At 47.7% G+C, this 18,754-nt stretch overlaps 1 protein-coding gene across 2 annotated transcripts in view; it reads left to right on the top strand.

Moving 5' to 3' along the window:
* The window catches only part of LOC142557713 (A disintegrin and metalloproteinase with thrombospondin motifs like), a 271,698-nt gene that overhangs the window by 240,746 nt on the left and 12,198 nt on the right, over nt 1–18,754 (top strand). For both annotated transcript variants that reach the window (XM_075669757.1, XM_075669755.1), the window contains exons 4-7: nt 263–370; nt 2,138–3,029; nt 11,679–11,923; nt 13,905–14,009. In XM_075669757.1, the coding sequence (XP_075525872.1) occupies nt 263–370; nt 2,138–3,029; nt 11,679–11,923; nt 13,905–14,009 (1,350 nt within the window). The remainder of the gene's footprint in view (nt 1–262; nt 371–2,137; nt 3,030–11,678; nt 11,924–13,904; nt 14,010–18,754) is intronic.

The following is an 18,754-nucleotide window of genomic DNA, read 5'->3' as shown; positions in this document are numbered from 1 at the left end:
AAAAAACGAAATGGAGGTAACTCGCTAAGAAAGACATTGCCTTTAAAACTGGAGTGCCTGTATATTCCTCTGCTCTTTCTACCTGCCTGCGCTATGCAGTAGCACGCCTCTTTGTTTACAAACAGGCAGATTGTTTGTGGGCAAGGGCGCTTGACGGTACATAGGGCGTTTCAATAAACTCTTCTCTCTACAAAACATGCACCAGACGACACCTCATTTATGCATTCCTTCTAACCGAACTGGGCGTCCGCGTGTTATACAGGACGAAGAGGCGCCCGATGATCTCTGGTCCAAAGCAGGTGCTTACCAGGACCACACCAACATGGCCGCCCTCGTCCTGAGCCAAGACAAGCTGGGACGCCTTCGCATGGTGAGACACACTGTTGTCGCCACGCATGACACTCTGCCAGCTGGAACAGAAGCCACCACCCTCACCTTTCACCCTGCTGCTATGCAAATCCCTACGCACGTGCGGTGGCACGCGTAAGCCACCACCAAGAACGGTTCTCGTGCACACCCACCCTCAATTAAGTTTTCCATCTCGTTCTGGCCACTTACAGGTCCTTGCATGAAGCTCCTGTTGCCTCTCGTGCCAGCGTTCGGGATTTCCTTCAAGCGCTTCTCTTGTGGCTGTCCTGCATTCCTGTCCGCCATATTTTCCCCCTTGGCTGAGATCACGCAACAGGTTTATCGAGTTCTAACGCGCATGAGCTCGTTATAGATCATTAGCCATAACGTCAACCACGATCTCCAATAAGCCACGTTGCCAAGTAGCTTTTCTCGTGATCTGTGGGTCACGCATGTGATTTTTGTCCGCCATTGCGTGAGAAATGACAATTTAGCATCCACTTTTCGCTGGCCCTCGTAGTAAATTTTGGGAAAGGCCAGTGAGAGGAAGATCACGACGAGGCACCGCCATAGCCAGCCTTTCCCACGTAGCGGTGAGTATGCACACTTCTCTTGCGGCACGTTACAACTCAAGGAAATGGCGCATCTGAAAGGCAATGGCGTAGAATGTTGCGTTTGCGTGGTGCGCTTACCGGGTCCTCAGTGTTAGAGAAACATCAATCGTTAGCTCTACAAAGTCAATGCAGTAACCCCGATCGCTACAAGCTCTGCAAATATAGAAGCACGTGTGAAATGAATAAGGTGGCCCTTTAGGTGGTCGTGAAAATGAGTAGAAAAATAGAAGTAAAACAAACGCTTTATGCGCACGTAATCTATAGACAAATATATATTACCGTCGGTATTCTTAACACCTTCCCCATCATTTTTCTCTGACTATGCCAGAGTCCTCAACTTCCAAGAAATTTTGTGCGAGCTGTCTAACGTTGTCGTTTTGTAGTGTTCCTGCGCTCTTAACTGGACAGTTCACAGCATGCATTCCTAAATACGTATTCTTAAAGACACTAAATAAAAGACGTATGAATACGTTATGGTAACGAATACAGCAAGGCTAAAGAAACAAACAAAAATTAGAAAAACGCCAAACTCGCGAACAAAGCTCCGGCCTAACAGCATGAAAGGAACAATAATCGTTAATTTTTATTAAAGTAACCCTCTACACTAATAAATAAAAAACGAAGTAATAAGATTTATGCATTATATTAATGTAAGAAATGCATTTCAAGGACGCAGCAGACGTTGTGATTGTACGAGTCATGAGGTAGTCCCTGTGGCCTATATCAAACTGATTGAAAAATGAATAAAAAGCAAAGCTGCGCAGTTGTCGCAGCTGGAGAAATAAACGAAGCAGCAATGCTTGCCATGAATTACCGGGTACCAATGGTATTAAACCCTTCTGCACATCCTTGTTTCCTCAGGAGGAGGAAAATATCAACTTCACGTTAACGGAAGTTCTACGGTGTCGAACAGCCCACACAAATGTTTACTTTGATCTACAAGTTCAAGATATCCTACTTTTTTTTGTTCACAGTAAATCACATGTTTTTCTATTAGTAAGCGAAACCGTGTTGCCCTAATAAATACGTGTAACTCAAATGCATAAACAATCACTAGCGCTCGTACGGGGACTATCTTTCCGGCAAGGAAGCATTGCATTGTTATATGGCTGGACGACCGATATTTAGAGCGGAATGTCTGGTCTTCGCGAACGACTAACTGATTCCACTTCCAGGAGGGGACACTCGGAGAAGACCTGGTCATTTCTCCTCTTCCGACACGGCTCAACGTGAGCACCGACGAGACCTACTATGACGTCAGGGGCAGCGCCGACGACGAGGGCTTCCTGGACGAGGACGACGGCTCGCCCAGGCACGTGGTCTTCAAGCGACCCGGCAGCAAGGGGTCGTCGTCGACTTCTGGCAATGGAGACGACGGCAAGGGTGACTCACTCAGCGATTACGCGCAGTTAGACGACGCGATCTTCAGGTACAGGATCGTGAGAAACAGGACCACAACGGCACCGCTGAGTGGCAAGTCTCGGCGACGGCGGGCCTCAGACCCGGACACGGTGTGGCCAGAGATCCTGCTGATCGTCGACTACGACACGTACCTCCTGCACGGCCGCAGCCACACGGACATCAAGCGCTACCTGGTCAGCTTCTGGAATGGCGTCGACTTGCGGTATCGGCTGCTCTCCAGTCCGCGGGTGAAGATCAGCCTGGCGGGCATGATTGTGGCCAAGGACCGCGACGCAACGCCCTACCTGGAGCGAAATCGGCTCAGGGCGCCCAACGAGGACGCTATAGACGTTGCCGGAGCGCTGACCGACATGGGAAAGTATCTGTATCGCGAGGACCGACTGCCTACCTACGACCTGGCAGTGGTGGTCACCAAGCTGGACATGTGCCGCCGGCATCTGGAGGGTGGCCGCTGCAACCGTGGTACAGCAGGGTTCGCGTACGTCGGTGGCGCCTGCGTGGTCAACAAGCGGCTGGAGAAGGTCAACAGCGTGGCCATCATCGAGGACAGCGGAGGTTTCTCGGGCATCATCGTGGCTGCTCACGAGGTCGGACACTTGCTGGGATGCGTCCACGACGGGTCGCCGGCGCCTGGATACCTCGGAGGTAACGACTGAATATTAAAGCAATGTATGCCTTGAAAGCACGTGTGACGTGGTATAACGCACCATGTTTTCAGCTCTTCTCAGCTGGCGCGCAACTTTTGCTACTCCTCGCACTACCGGTTGTAGTATAAGTACACCCGTACATTGCTCAAAAGTCTGTGTGTTCGAGTCGACAACGTTTTTTTCGACGCTCAAACAAAAGGCGTCATGTGCTAGGCCTATAATGCTTACAATATACTCAAATTTTACTCGTTCTGGGGGAGTAAAATTAGGCGCGAGAAATATTATTGTAGGCTTGCTTCGGTTTCTATGCCATTTCAGAGGTTATATCGCTTTGATAGCACTCTCATTTGACCTTGAGAAGGAAAACAAAGCTTCATGTCGGGCCTACGTAGCAGTTTCAATACGAATACTGATGTCCCCGTTCACTGCGGCAAAATATTGTTACGTCCAAGCGCGTAAAAGGGACGCGTGGATCAAGAAGAGGAAGAAAGAGGAGAACGAAGACTGTGCAGCGGCCATTCCTGTTGTTCGTAGCCTGCCGTTCCTGCTCTCGCACGCCTAAATAAACCCCTTTTCCCCGTGCTTGTAACAAATTGGTGGACGGTGCGGGGTACACCTCGTAACCACGGAGCCTACGCTGCTACAACTTCGCCGAAGCCGTCGACTTGCCGGACTTCCGCCACCATCACCTGACATGACTGAATACGCCTGCCAGATTCCCGAAGGTTCTGACGCGGCTTCAAGGCCAGCACCTGGCGTTCCGTGGCAATACTACCGGGTGCCACTCACTTTCGGAGGAAAAGCCGGAGAAGATGTCGACGAGTGGCTCACAAACTACCGAAGGGTGAGCCGATCTAACGGTTGGAACTCGACCGCACAGTTGTCAAATGTTGTGTTTTCCCTTACCGACACAGCACTCGTCTGGTATGAGAATCACGAAGACACGCTCACTTCATGGGAGCTTTTCGTAGAGGAGCTCAGAGCGTGTTTTGGAGACTCTAGCGCAAAAAAGAAACGCGCCGAACAGACGCTTTCGCAAAGAGCTCAGATTCCCGGCGAGACCTGTACGACTTATATCGAAGAAGTGCTGAAACTGTGCAAAATAGTGAACTCTCAAATGTCTGAAGAGGACAAAGTTGGACATTTGTTGAAAGGGATAGCCGAAGACGTCTACAATTTTTTGATCGGCAAAGAAAGCTTGGATTCCGTGTCTGACGTCATTCGCCACTGCAGGACCTTTGAGACGCTGAAGATGCGACGGATAATACCGAAGTTTGGTCGCCTGGCTAATGTCACAACGGTGGCAAGTGTAGACCCGAGTTCGTGTGTTGACCTTCCATCAACAATACGGCAGATTGTTCGCGAAGAGTTGCTCCATCGGGAAGAGTTGTACCGTTGCACTCCCGGCATCGCTGGTGCGTACTTACCACACGAGGTGCGAAACACGGCCGTTTCGACCGCATGGCAACCCACGGTTCACTCAGCGACCGTCGAGTATAGGTCTACCCCACAAACGAGAGGGACCCGAAGCTATCAAGATTATGACTACGACCAACGCCCTCGCCGCACGCACGCCTCCGGGCGGCCGATGCCTAGCCATGATGAATGGGACCCACCTGCTGGCTATGCAGTCGACAGCAACATGCGTGACTACGTGCAAGAACATCGAAATTTGCGGCATCTGCCGGTGTGTTTCCAATGCGGTGTCGCGGGCCACATAGCGAGATTTTGCAATCGTCGCCCAACAACGTGGAATCGTCGATCGGGGTCTTCAACAAGGACCACACCTCCTACGAGGACAACTCAACAGCCATGCACCACCTCTTGGTCAGCTGGCGTCCCTCCTGGCAACGATTACTGGCAGAGAAGCTTCCGGAGCCGCTCGCCGGCATCTGACAGGAGTTTGACGCCACCGCCAACTTCTCGTGCACCGCGTTTACGTCAATCTCCATCGCCAGTGCGCCGCTCAGCCTCGCCTTCACAACCGGAAAACTAGCTAGCGCGGCCGATGGGGGTGAGGTCGCTCGACACGTGCTATCGACAGAAATGCCCCCTGCAGTTGCTATGATTAAGAACAAAGTGCATGTACTTGTTGATGGTGTTCCTACAATGGCTTTAGTGGATACCGGGGCAACTGTATCCGTAATGAGTCTCGGTTTTAAAGGTCGGTTGGGGCGCAAAGTTGTATTTCCGTGGAACCAGGCTGCAACATTTTGTGGAGTGAGCGGCGAGTCGTTGCGCCCTGTTTGTGTGTGCACTGCTGAAGTGTCCCTGGCTGGTGGAGTTTTCGCGACGGAGTTTGTAGTTATTCCCCGATCGACGCACGAAGTGATTTTGGGCATCGACTTTTTGCGGCAGTGTGGTGCGACCGTTGATTGTCGCACGGGGGAAGTTTGCGTCGATGGCCATGTTTCGTCCGGGCTCTTAGAGGAGACTTGCAGTCAAGGTGAACTTTGTGTGTCTGCAGATACTGTTGTGCCTGCGTCCACCTCGGTGTGCGTGCCGGTTGTATGTCGCGGTGAAGTTCCAGGCAGTTTCGATGCCTCCGTAGAGCCAATGCATCTAAATTGTGTGAAGAAGAACGTTTTTGTCCCTCATTGTGTGGTATCCATCGACAACGGGCGTGCTGGCTTGTGGACGGCCAACTGCTCGGCAGAACCCGTCCTGCTTCCAGACGGCTTGAAACTCGCCTACTTTACAGAATACACGTCTTCGTCCGTAGCCGTACTAACAGACTCGCCGTGCGAACCTGCTGACGCTCGCCAAGTCTCAGACAAAAAGCTTCTGTCGATGATAAACAAGTCGCTCAGCACAAGGGAGCGCCATACCTTGGTGGAGACGCTTTCTAAGCATCTGTCAGTGTTTGACTTTGCGCAGCCGGACAAAGCGTTCGCGATTCCCGAGTCACGAACGCGCCATACTATCGATACGGGATCTGCGCGCCCGATCAGGCAAAAGCCTTATCGCGTGTCGCCTAACGAGCGCAAGATAATCGGTGAACAAGTGAGTGACATGATGAAAAATGGAATAATACAAGAGTCCTCGAGTCCTTGGGCAGCTCCGGTCATACTCGTCAGAAAGAAAGATGGTAACTGGAGATTTTGCGTCGATTATCGAAGATTAAACGCCGTGACTAAGAAGGATGTCTACCCGCTGCCCCGGATTGATGATGCAATTGATTGTCTTCATTCGGCCTCTTATTTTTCTTCAGTGGACCTGCGCTCAGGATATTGGCAAATCCCGATACACCCGACAGACAGAGAGAAAACAGCCTTCATAACCCCGGATGGATTATTCGAATTCAATGTGATGCCATTTGGGTTGTGCAACGCTCCAGCAACCTTTGAAAGGTTCATGGACACCATTCTGCGTGGGTTAAAATGGAACATCTGTATGTGCTATCTTGACGACGTTGTTATATTCGGGCGCACATTCAATGAGCACAATACGCGCCTGGATATTGTCCTCGACTGCATCAAAAACGCCGGCCTGGTTCTGAACTCCAAGAAATGTAAATTTGGTGACCGTCAAACCCTTGTGCTGGGTCATCTTGTTGACAAAGACGGTATCCGGCCTGATCCCCTCAAGACGGCAGCTGTTGAGGCATTCAGTGCGCCGCAGTCAGTAAAGCAACTTCGTAGTTTTCTGGGTCTTTGCTCTTACTTTCGCCGATTTATTCCTGGTTTTGCTGACGTCGCTTATCCTCTGACAAATCTGCTGCATAAAGACGCACGGTTTGAGTGGACACCCGAGTGCGAGTCTGCATTTCGTCAGCTGAAGTTCCTGCTGACCTCCCGACCTATCCTTCGCCACTTCAATCCTACTGCGCCGACAGAAATCCACACAGATGCTAGTGGCGTCGGTTTGGGTGCCGTCTTGGTCCAACGTTATGACGACCGTCAGCACGTGATTGCTTATGCAAGCCGCTCATTAAGCAAACCTGAACGAAATTACACGGTGACAGAGCAAGAATGCCTCGCTGTAATCTTTGCAGTTCAGCGATTTCGCTCGTACTTGTACGGACGCCCATTCCTAGTCGTCACAGACCACCATTCCCTGTGTTGGCTCGTGAATCTTCGCGACCCTTGTGGTCGCCTTGCGCGCTGGGCTTTGAGGTTGCAGGAATATAACTTCACTGTTGCCTACAAGAGTGGCCGAAAACATGCTGACGCAGACTGCCTTTCCCGTATGCCGCTTACTACGACGGACTGCGACGCAGACGATTTTGATCATCTCGTCGCTTCTGTGACATCCGCGTTTCCAGAAATCGATGCGTTCAAAGCAGAACAACGGACAGACTCCAAATTGGAGCCACTCTTCACTTCTGCCCATTCAAGTGCAACAAGCAGCTACTGTCTACGTGACGGGCTCCTGTACAAAAGGAACTATTCAAGCACGGGTGCACGCTTCCTTCTAGTGGTGCCGGAGCGTCTCCGGCCAGCAATCCTTCAGGCTATGCACGATGACCCTACCTCCGGTCACTTAGGCACTGTGCGCACCCTTTATCGCATTCAAGAACGCTTTTACTGGCCCCGGATGCGACATTCGGTTGAGTTGTATGTCGCCAGCTGCATACAGTGCCAACGTCGGAAACGCCCAACCACTGCCCCATCTGGTCTGCTTCAACCTGTGCCACCTCCCAGTTCACCCTTTCGGCAAGTTGGAATTGATCTGCTAGGCCCTTTTCCAAAGTCATCTAAGGGGAACCGCTGGATAATTGTCTGCGCCGACTATTTCACGCGCTATTGCGAGACAGCGGCTATACCATCAGCCACCGCCACCGAAGTATCGCTCTTCTTACTTCACGCTATTGTTCTGCGACATGGACCGCCTGGTGTTATTATAAGCGACCGGGGACGTCAATTCACGGCGGATATCGTGGAAGAGCTTGTGCGTTTATGTAACTCGCACCTCAGGCACTCGACGCCGTATCATCCGCAAACGAACGGCCTCACTGAGCGCACTAATCGGACAATCACACATATGCTTTCCATGTATGTTGCGTCCGATCACAAGAATTGGGATGAAGTTCTACCGTTTATTACTTACGCCTACAACACCGCCAAGCACGAGACAACCGGCTACAGCCCCTTCTTCCTTCTATATGCTCGGCCGCCCCGGTATACGCTCGACACTGTCCTCCCTTTTTACCACCACGACAATCCTACGGTCGCCGATACGCTATGCCTTGCTGAAGAGGCTCGGAGACTTGCGCGTCTGCGGACTTTGGCATCACAAGAAAACTCCAAAGCCCGCTACGACGCACGACATCGGCCTGTTGCATATCACCCTGGTGATCTCGTTTGGCTTTGGACTCCTACAAGGAAGCGCGGTTTGTGCCAAAAGCTGCTGGCAAACTACGATGGACCGTATGTTGTCATCGACAAAGTCAGCGAAGTGAACTATACTCTCGCGCGCCTCACGAACAATGGTAGACGTTCTGCTAGGACACAAGTCGCGCATGTAGCACGGTTGAAATCATGCACGCCACGACAAGCTTGTTGACTCGCCCAGTGGGCTTTGTCTGCGAGGAGAGGTATCTGTTACGTCCAAGCGCGTAAAAGGGACGCGTGGATCAAGAAGAGGAAGAAAGAGGAGAACGAAGACTGTGCAGCGGCCATTCCTGTTGTTCGTAGCCTGCCGTTCCTGCTCTCGCACGCCTAAATAAACCCCTTTTCCCCGTGCTTGTAACAATATTTTGGTGCCACGAGCAATGCGACGACGAGTCGGGAAGTGGTGAGAGATGAATATTGACGTTTTCTACACTTGATTCCGCAAGATACCCAATGCTGGGCAATTGAAGATTGGGTCACAAAATCGGAGATGGTCGGAAGCTCACCAGCGCCTTGCTGGATCTTCCTCACGCGCATTTCTTTTTGTATACACGGAGATAGCTTCTAGAGCACTTCTGCGGAATTTTCAAAGCGCCCATCATAAGTACAATTTTTATCACCGTTAACATGTTTCCTGAAAAGAAGTCCTAAAAAAACACCCATACACACTGCTTCGTGCAACTGAGGACTCGACCCGGCGTCCACAGGGTAAGCCGTCGTGACAGCTTCACCATCTGATAGTCGTAATCGTCGTCATGTCGTTTTCGTCTTTGCCACCGTTATCATCGTAATCTTGTCGTTGCCGTCCGGTCATCTATCGCTGTCCTGAGTAGCATTTAGGGTTTTCCTATGAATCAATCACCCTCTACAATTTTCTTCTCATTAACTTCCAGCCGACCAGTTACGTTTCGCCCTAGTCACCTCTCACGTGGGCGCTTCCTCTTGCTTTCGGTTGCCTTGGCGGCTTTCACTTTTTGTTCCCTTTATCCCTTTCCACAGCAGGTAGCCACCTGGTACTTACACTGGCTAACTTCCACACACACACACACACACACACACACACACACACACACATATATATATATATATATATATATATATATATATATATATATATATATATATATATATACATATATATATATATATGTATGTATGTATGTATTGCAACTTCGCCTCTCAAAACGGCAGGACGTTGTCGAGCGAGCTCCTTAAACAATACCTTGCAATGTGGTGAACGTGGTTTACATCATGGATCTGAGACCTCGAAGAGGTGCGTCGGAGAGGGCGAAGATTACGTCTTGAAAATTGTCACGTGGCACTGCTTCCTAGTTTTTTTTTTCTTTCTTATAGTTCATGCTCCTGACGGACATTTGACAGCGCTTACACTAGTTCTTTGCGATTCGCGCAAGGACGTTCTCGTTGGCATCGCACCGAAACATACCAACGCGTCAAAAGTATCCTCACTTTCGCGCTGCATTTTGCTGGATGAGGAATGACTGGCAGGCCATTTGTACGGTTGTCTAGTTTGACGTTCTGGTGGCACTTTATGGAGAGACGGGAGACACGTGCCGTAACAACGTAACTTGATGTTATACGCGTGCAATCACGTATGAAGTAAACCAACTTGCGTAGAAAAGAAGTGCGGGACAATTAGCAGACCCTCATAGATAGCCGCAAATTGCCGATAGCTTTAAAAAGAAAGCGTGTAATAAATTTATCCTGAAATTAATAACTCAGGATTTTCTTGAATAGCAAATAGTGTTTAAAAAAGGCTGAGCACAAGAAGGAGAGATGGAGATGAAAATCATTGCCTTAACGTCAAAAATAAAAAGAAGGTGGCGCGATTTAAAGCATAAGTGTGGTTATTATTCTAGGTGAAATTAAAAGAAAGAGTATTTGGCCAGGCTATGCTACACTCAACGCAGACAACCAGTATACGATTGGAGCATAGAGAGAGAGAGAGAGAGATAAGGAAGGAAGCAAGGAAAAAGTGGAGAAGGAAAGGCAGGGAGGTTAACCAGTTTAGCTTAACCGGTTTGCTACCCTACACATGGCAGAGGGATGGTGGAGATGAAAGATGGGGAAGGGGTAGAGAGAGAGAGCACATAGCACAGCACACACACATCGTCCGTTGGAGTCCATCAATCTGGCATGGTACGTGATATCACTGTCCCAGCCACTTGTCCAATCCCGTCTCTTTCAAAAACCGAAGTAGTCCCTTCGTCGCCTTCACCTGCGATGTCTTCTGTCGACGGCATGTGAAAATCGTGTCGAGGGACAATGGTCTAGTGTCAAGGTGCGCTAGGACAGATGCCAGGGACTGTCGCTGAACATTATATACGGGACAGTCACACAGAATGTGTTCCAGCGTCTTCTCGCAAAGACAGGCATTGCAGAGAGCGTTGTCGGCCATTCCAATGCGGAAGGAGTAAGATTTCGTGAAAGCCACCCCTAGCCATAAGCGACAAAGCAGAGTCGCCTCTCTTCGGTGGAGTCCACTTGGCATATAGAGACGCATCAAAGAGGGCAGGTGGTATTGACGGTTGCTCTGGTTGGTCTGACTGTTTTGTGTGCACCATAGAGAGAGCGTGATCTCCTGTGCAAGAGAGATAAAAGAGATGAGAAAGGCAGGGAGGTAAACCACATGATAGATACCCAATTTGTTACCCTGCATTTGGGAAGGGGACTCAAAGAAAAGGAAAAAAGGAAAAGAAAGAAAAGTGCACACACCTGAAAAGAGGAAAAGGGAAAGAAAAGAACACACACACAAAGGAACGCAGGAGTGTCACAGTCTTTCAAGCAGGTCGCTTGACAGGAGAAGCACCAGTAGCGCCTTTTCGGCCTTCTAGTGTGAAGATCGTATCAGCCGGAACGTTAAGATCGTCTGCTCAGAAAGTGGCCGGATATAGAGGTAGGCCAACGCCGTCACGAGCGACTATCTCTGGAGATGTAGCCAGAACAATAACAGAGGATATGTTCCATAGTTTCCTCGCTGCCGCAACTATCACAGGCAGCACTGTCAGTCATACCAATGCGGCAAGAAAATGTATTCCTGAAAGCCATTCTAGCCATAGTCGGCAGAGAAGAGTTGTCTCGATCCGGGATAGACGACTGGAGCAACTTAATACGCGGTCACAAGCGCCAGAGTGAGACAGACTGACGAAATTTCTACGCCTACATATGGTCGCCATTCTCGGTTCACGGTATAAGTATTCGGAGATCTATTGGAAAAACACTTCACTTGTATTGTGGCAAGGAATACCCCATGATGGTGCCGCGATGATTAAACGCGAGTGCCCGCACACACTCAGGTCCCGGCGCCCAGCGGTGTCCCTGGGAGGACGGCTTCATCATGAGCGACCTGCGGCACACGGAGCGGGGCTTCCGCTGGTCTTCGTGCAGCGTGCAGCAGTTCCGTCACTTCCTGTTGGGCGAGACGGCCACCTGCCTCTACAACTACCCGCACGAGAACCAGCTGCTCGCACGCATGCTGCCGGGGTCCATGCTCAGCCTCGATGACCAGTGCCGCAGAGATCGGGGAACCACCGCCTGCTTCGTACGTATGCACATTCGTTTAGAGCAGGACAAAGGCGGATAGAAGGCCGCTCTGATGACTTGGCGTTGTCCAGCGCGGTCTCTCTTACGGAGAGTATCAAGTCCGGCGAGGCCTTTCTTGTGCGCCATATGCGCGTCAGGTTGCCCTTATTCATTATATTCCCCAAATCCGAATTAAGAAACAAAATTTGTCAAATTGGACCACCTTCAGATTCTGCTGGTGTCAGTATTCCCATTTTCCTTATGAACGCGCATTTCTAACATTTAGGTTAAAAGGAAGTCCGCATGAACACATAATGCACTCAGCCATTGCCAGTTTCAAGTACAGGAGCTAGGCTCTCGCGGCTCTAGTTTTGTGTATTTTGATGAGTGTGTGGCATTATATATTTATTTATTCATCAATTCCTCGAATGCCCCTTCAAGGGTAATTGAGGGATTAGGGTGTGAAAGAACAAGTGTCCTTGTGGAAGGTCCATGAATGATCATTCGATGGCTCAAGAGCTCTACAGCGGCTAGAATCAACGAAGCGCTATTAAAAGAACTCAACACCAAATAATCGCTTTCAATGGACCAGGCCAGAAATGGCCATTACATTTATGTTAGTGCAATGTAATTGAGTGAGACATTATCTACGTCGTGCTTCTATGCTAACTCGATCAGGACACTAGACTTCGGACGAGTACCACAAACAAACTCAATCCAGCACCATAGACCGAATCTGCTATCTCCTTGCGGGATAGCGTAAGCGCCGCTGTGAGTCACTGAGTGGGCGAAAGTTCGGTAGGGATAATGTAACGATTCCATTCCAAGCATTTTCCTCACACCGGTTCAATATTGGCCCAAGCGGCGCTGCGCATACCCAATCACAGTGATCAGCCTGTCATGGGGGGTGCTTAATCAGAAATGAATAGAATCGTAAGGAATCGTAACATTACACTGGGCTTGGCTTGTGTGCAAAGATTTCAACCCAGCGAGTGCCGAAATAGCGGCAGAGCGAAGTTAGCATTTTCTAATGATATTAGCGAAGTTAGCACTTTATAATGATGCCAGCAACGTTTCGCCCACACCACTCCCGAAATTTTCGTATAAAATGCCCAGAATTTGGAGCTGTAGGTTTCTCAGCATCTGTGAAGGAGGGTGCGGCACCTTTCTCTTCGTGATACTTTATTTTGTGTGTGTATGCGGTGAAGCAGGGCACAGGAATTAGCATTGCTATCGGGAAAAGTCGAACGCTATAGGCCCAACTTGAATCGCAAGAACTCATGCGGGACGTTGATAAAGGTCTGAAGAAACATAGGTTGTGATCGTTATCATAAAACCTAGAATATTATGGACAGCAGGACCCGCACCAGAAATACTGCCCTTGTTTCCAGATTAATTTGGTTAATACAATCAGTGCTCAATTTTCTCCTAATGGGGGTGAATGAAATCAACTTGTGGCATCATTTCTGGGTGAACTATATGACCGTTAACCGTCAGTATGCAAAGTACTGATTCTCTTAATACGTAAAGCTGCGTTATGACATCAATGCTACTGCTAGGCTCATGGCTACCTAGAGCCCGAAGAAACTGCGCACCGTAGCGTAGGCATGCACAGACGACTAATTCAATACATCATAAATTTGTTATTTTGAAGTTGCCGAAACTATTGCTGATTTTTATATACTAACCACTACAAATGTTTACAACCTTATGTGTACCAGCAGACCACAGTTTAAATGAGAAACTGCTAAAATAGGGCATGTTTGTTTGTTTACCAATGTTCAATCTGAAATTCACTGTGGAAACATGAGGTCCAGCAGCACAAATGTGCCTCGCGTTTCTTTTGGAAGACCTGATTCAGAAAGCAATACGACGCCCTCCTTGGTTCTAATAAAGAAACTCATCTCTGTGTAGGATTTTATGCATGTAGGGCATGCGTGTTTTATAGAATTGTGCGTTTCTGTGTCTCAGGCCTATCGTCTGTTGATCGCAACTTGCAGAAGGACTCCCGTGTGTGCGCCCAGCTGTTTTGCTACGATAGCTCGTCGGGCTACTGCGTTTCGTATCGACCAGCTGCCGAGGGTTCACCATGCGGAGACGGTCAAGTAAGTGCAGCACGCTGGCAAGCTGGATCACACTCGGAAGCCTCGTGGTCAGTGTTATGACCTATTATGATTGACACTGTGACGCATCGACAAAGCTGTGTACAGGACACGTGAGCAGTCTGCTAAGTTCGGCATACCGTAAACAAACAAGCAAAGAAACAAGTTGCGCTGGTATGTACATGTCTCGCACAAAACAAAGGAAACTGCGTTAGCACGCGATATGGAAAATACCACAGCCACAGTTCATCGACTACATTGTGGTTGACAGTAAGGATGGTTCTGTTAGTGCTGTGAGAGGTGATCCACAGAGAGAAAGAGAAAAAAGTGTATTCGATGAAAGCACCGTCCCCAGTACGATTACAGTTTCAATCACACGAAATCACCTTTCGGTGCATCACAGAAAATCGCCGGGGATGGAGTCACGCACATGAATACGCCCTTTCAGAACATTACAAAAGCTGCATAAACAATAATGTTTAAACATCTTGTTTATGCATAGAAGTTATTTCTGTGGATATGAGACCAAGAAACTGAATCAACAGCCGTTTCATTAATCATCATTGGCGTACGTTTGAGCAAACACAAAAAGCCAAAGGCCAGACACATTGGAGTGAGTTAGTCTAACGAAGTAAACAATCCAGGTCAATTAAACTGCTTCACTGCTACCTATTCCAGCCATCCTTCATGTATTAAATACAAAATTAATTTCAAGGTTGCTACAAGTTCTGACAATTCAAAAATACATATGCAAATGTTTAACCTTTTAGAGAAGTTAGTGATGCAATGCACCAGTAGTCGGCAAGGCTCCCAATCCTTAACGTGGATTAATGAGGGATATTAGTGAAGCGGATGCGAAAATTTTCAACCCTAACTTATAGGGCTACATTCCAAGCCTAGTGGTCCTTTCATTTATTTTTATGTTTGCTTTTCAGCGGGACACCGGGTGGAAATAAAGGTGCGATCTGCGAATACTGATATGTAATCACCCATTGACCCTCCAAGTAATTGTTACACTGTAAAATTGTTCTTATTGTTTTGTTTTGTTTTCATTTTGGAGGCATCGTTTAACACTTGCGCCAGCTTATTCAAGACAGCACGAAGTGAACCTCTAGTCAAAAGCTGTCAGGTGTATCACTGAAAGACGACTTCAGTGACGTTTTTGAATAAACTTTGTTGTTTATGATATGCCGAGTGGAAGACAAACGCCTCCTGGAACCAATTTAGGAAAAAGAATATCGAGTAGGACTGATGATATGGACAGAATACAGAGATTCGAGATGATGGAAACCACATACATTAAAAGACCAAACTGTGTTTTATGGGTGTACATGAGTCAGCCAAGATAATTAGGCAGACCACTGATGAGTTTAATTCGTGGAACGTCGTCCAATCAATGCTGACGGCTGTCAAGAGGAGCGATCGCAACCTGGAGTTACGCTTTGTTTCTATCCCCAATAATAAACTAATCCCACATTCGAAAATTATACACACAAATTTAATTTCAACATTTGCAGCAAACTACCAGTTCAGATGCACATGCAGTATGTTTTACCGTCGAACTTGTCCATTAGCGAAATCTCGAAGCAAGCCAGTAAGAAGCTTGATAAGTCATCAAGGGACTTTGGAAACAATTATTGGTCTTTCTTAGAAAGATACCAACGACAAAACTCATGCAGGAGTAGTTGACTAAGTCACGAGTGTCGAGAAGGAACTCCCGTCTTCCGTTTCCCGTCTTCCGGCACTTTAACGATGGGCTGCGTAGAACTGACAACCTTGGGTACCTTATCGACGGCGGAAGCGCAGGAAAAGAACGCTAATAATAAAGACAACACAGCATCTTGATAGCATCTATCACTCGGAAGGAAGCGCAGGGGCATGTGCACAGCAGTGCTTACTAAAAATTGTTGTCGGGCACGTGGAAAGAAAAGGGTAGACATAAAGTGCGTTACGGAGAGCAATGCCGTAATGTTCTGTCCCACAGCGTTCTGCTGCTATTTTTGTCACTTTTCTTGTTCTGTACTCTGCAAGAGCACAGTAAGATTGCGAAGGTGCACATTTTCGTATTTGAAGGTAACCGCAGTCCTTTTAAAGGCAGTTGTATTAGCGTTGATATTTTAGTTAATGTTTATGAGGTATAAGTGAGATATCAAATGGAATACAATTTAAATGAGCAGTTCTTAAGAACCTGGGTGCCAGGAGTCTTTTTATAGGTGTCATGGCATCACGTCTCAGAAATGCTCCTCCATCGCCGACATTATATTGAGAGGCTGGTAAAATAACCAGAGCACCAACTTTATGACAGATGCCATAGTTACTGAAGAGTTCGTTATAATAATGGGGATATCCTTCTTGGACTTTACGAATAGCATTTCTGGATATTAAGGGAGCCTGCGACGACGTAGACAGTGAATTGTTATGGGATATTCTCAAGCACGGGGGCACAGATAACAAGTTCGTGGAACTGCTAAGTGAGATATATAGAGATAACCGGTTACAAACTGTATGGGAAGGCCGAAAATGCAATGAAGTGGTGGAAATTCACCATGGGCTTAAGCAAGGATGTCCTCTGTCTCAATTGTTGTTCATGCTTTATGTCAAGGGCATAGAAAGACGACTGGAAAACAGTAAATTAGGGTTTGATTTATCATACATGCGTAATGGACAAATGGCGCAACAGAAGGTCCTAGGATGGATGGATGCGGACGACACTGTGCTACTAGCGAACATTGCAAGACATTTACAGACACTTGCGAATACGTGTGACAACGCAGCGACAAATCTAGACCTTAGGTTTAGCTCAGAGAAATTGAGAATTATGGTCTTCAATGAAGAGACGAGTAATTACGTGGTGTCAGTTCAGCAGCAAATTATACTCTTACTCAAACAATGTGTATACATAAACGAAGAAAAGACTTACTCAAGCACCCACCTAGATAATCTCAAAATAAAGGGGAAGCGGAATGCAGCAACAATGAAACGGAGCACTTTGGGGCCACAATAAGTATTGAGGTGGTGCGGGGAATCCGGAAAGGAGTAATGGTGCCAGCGCTAACGTTCACAAATGCTATTCTGTGGTTAAAATCAGATGTCATGTCGGGGCTGGAAGTTAACCAAAGCTCGGTAGGGCGGTTGGCATTGGGAGCCCACGGTAAAACCACAAATGAGGCAGCGCGAGGTGCCATAGGTTGGGACTCGTTTGAAGTCAGAGAAGCGCAGAGCAAAATTTGTTTTGAAGAAAGACTCAGAAGTGTGGATCAAAATAAATAGACGATTAAAGTGCACAAGTATCTGCATCTGAAAAACGTGGACACAGAATGGAGGAAGAGGTCGAGAAATGTGGCAAGCAAGTACAGGGTAATTGAAAGTATAAACAGGCGACCAGGACTCATCAGAAAGAAAGTGAGAGAAAAAGAGACAGTGAATTGGATGCAAAGAATGGAAACAATAACTACCATGGAGATTTACAAGAATACGAAAAAAGAAAGTAAAATGGGAAATCTGTGTGATAACACGAAAGGAAGTGCCTTTCTATTTGTGGCTCTAGCTGGTTGCCTAAGGAGATAAACATACTGGAACAAACATTCAAAACAAGATGAGACATGCGTATGCTGCAGAAAAAGTTGAAAAGTGGAAAGTGGAAGAGATCAGTAGGTAACGTACATTTTCCAGAAGCGCTTGGGTTATAAGTAGACGGAAGCATCAACCGGTCAGCAGTCGAGATTAGGAAAAGCCGTTCGGAGTATCGGTGAGAGAAATTAATGGAGAAATTGATACGACCAGATCATTTAAAGGCATAAGTAGCTTTACAAGGTAGATAGAGAAGTTTTGAGGAAAATAAAAAAGATGGTTAAAGAGGTGAAGCAAGAATGCTAAAATGAAAAGCATGTATAGCATATCTGAGTAACTCAAGCAAGATAGGTGTTTGTCACCACCCCGTTTGAAAGGGAATGCCAGTAAGTCATCATCATCATCAGAAACGCGAGATAGGAGCCATGCTTCAGTGCTCGTCTCATGATGCGTTTCGGCTATCTGCATACTTAGTCACCACAGAAGAGTTCTGCCCGAGTTTCTTTAAATGTGACAATGTGCACTTTCATGAAGGTAACAGTCAGTTTCGAATGCGTCCTCAGCATTGCCTTGTGTCTAGTTGGTCAACTTGCCCAGACATGGTCAGCCTCAGCTTTGCTGCTTTCTTCCATTTAAATTTTTGAGTGTGAGTGTGTAGGGAGTGGGGCGGCGCAGGGTACAGAGGAATGTTGTAGATAATCAAAAAAAGGCGGCACTGGTTCGAGGCAGGGAAACTCCACGCAGAGTCCTTATATATGGAGCGAACTTGTAACTAAGCCGTTTCACTACAATGCAGCGCTATCTCTAACTCGCGATTGCCAATCACGGGTGCGATCACATAAATGCACGTGTTCTGTCGCTGCGTGTCTGTCGGCGCCGAAGCATTGACCATACGCATTCTCACTCTCGAGTGCATTCTGAAGTGTCAGGATTACGTGGCACACAGCCCACTCCAATGTCACAGCAGAGACTGTAGTATGACAGGTCGTTGCCAACACACAACTACAAACAAGTCGCTGAAAATGCGCCATTGCAGAAATGGCTCAGCTGAAACAGTACGGACGATTATCTGAAGGCTAAATATTACAAACAAATCCTCACAAGCAATATTCTAAGCATTCAAAGGTGCTCGAGAATTTAGGTAAAGCTATCAAGCGGCCTAGATTGTGTTCAGATAG

Source organism: Dermacentor variabilis, chromosome 9, assembly GCF_050947875.1.
Source record: "Dermacentor variabilis isolate Ectoservices chromosome 9, ASM5094787v1, whole genome shotgun sequence".
NCBI classification, from domain to species: domain Eukaryota; kingdom Metazoa; phylum Arthropoda; class Arachnida; order Ixodida; family Ixodidae; genus Dermacentor; species Dermacentor variabilis.
Note: the sequence above shows the minus strand (reverse complement) of the source record. Positions and strands in the feature narration are given on the sequence as shown.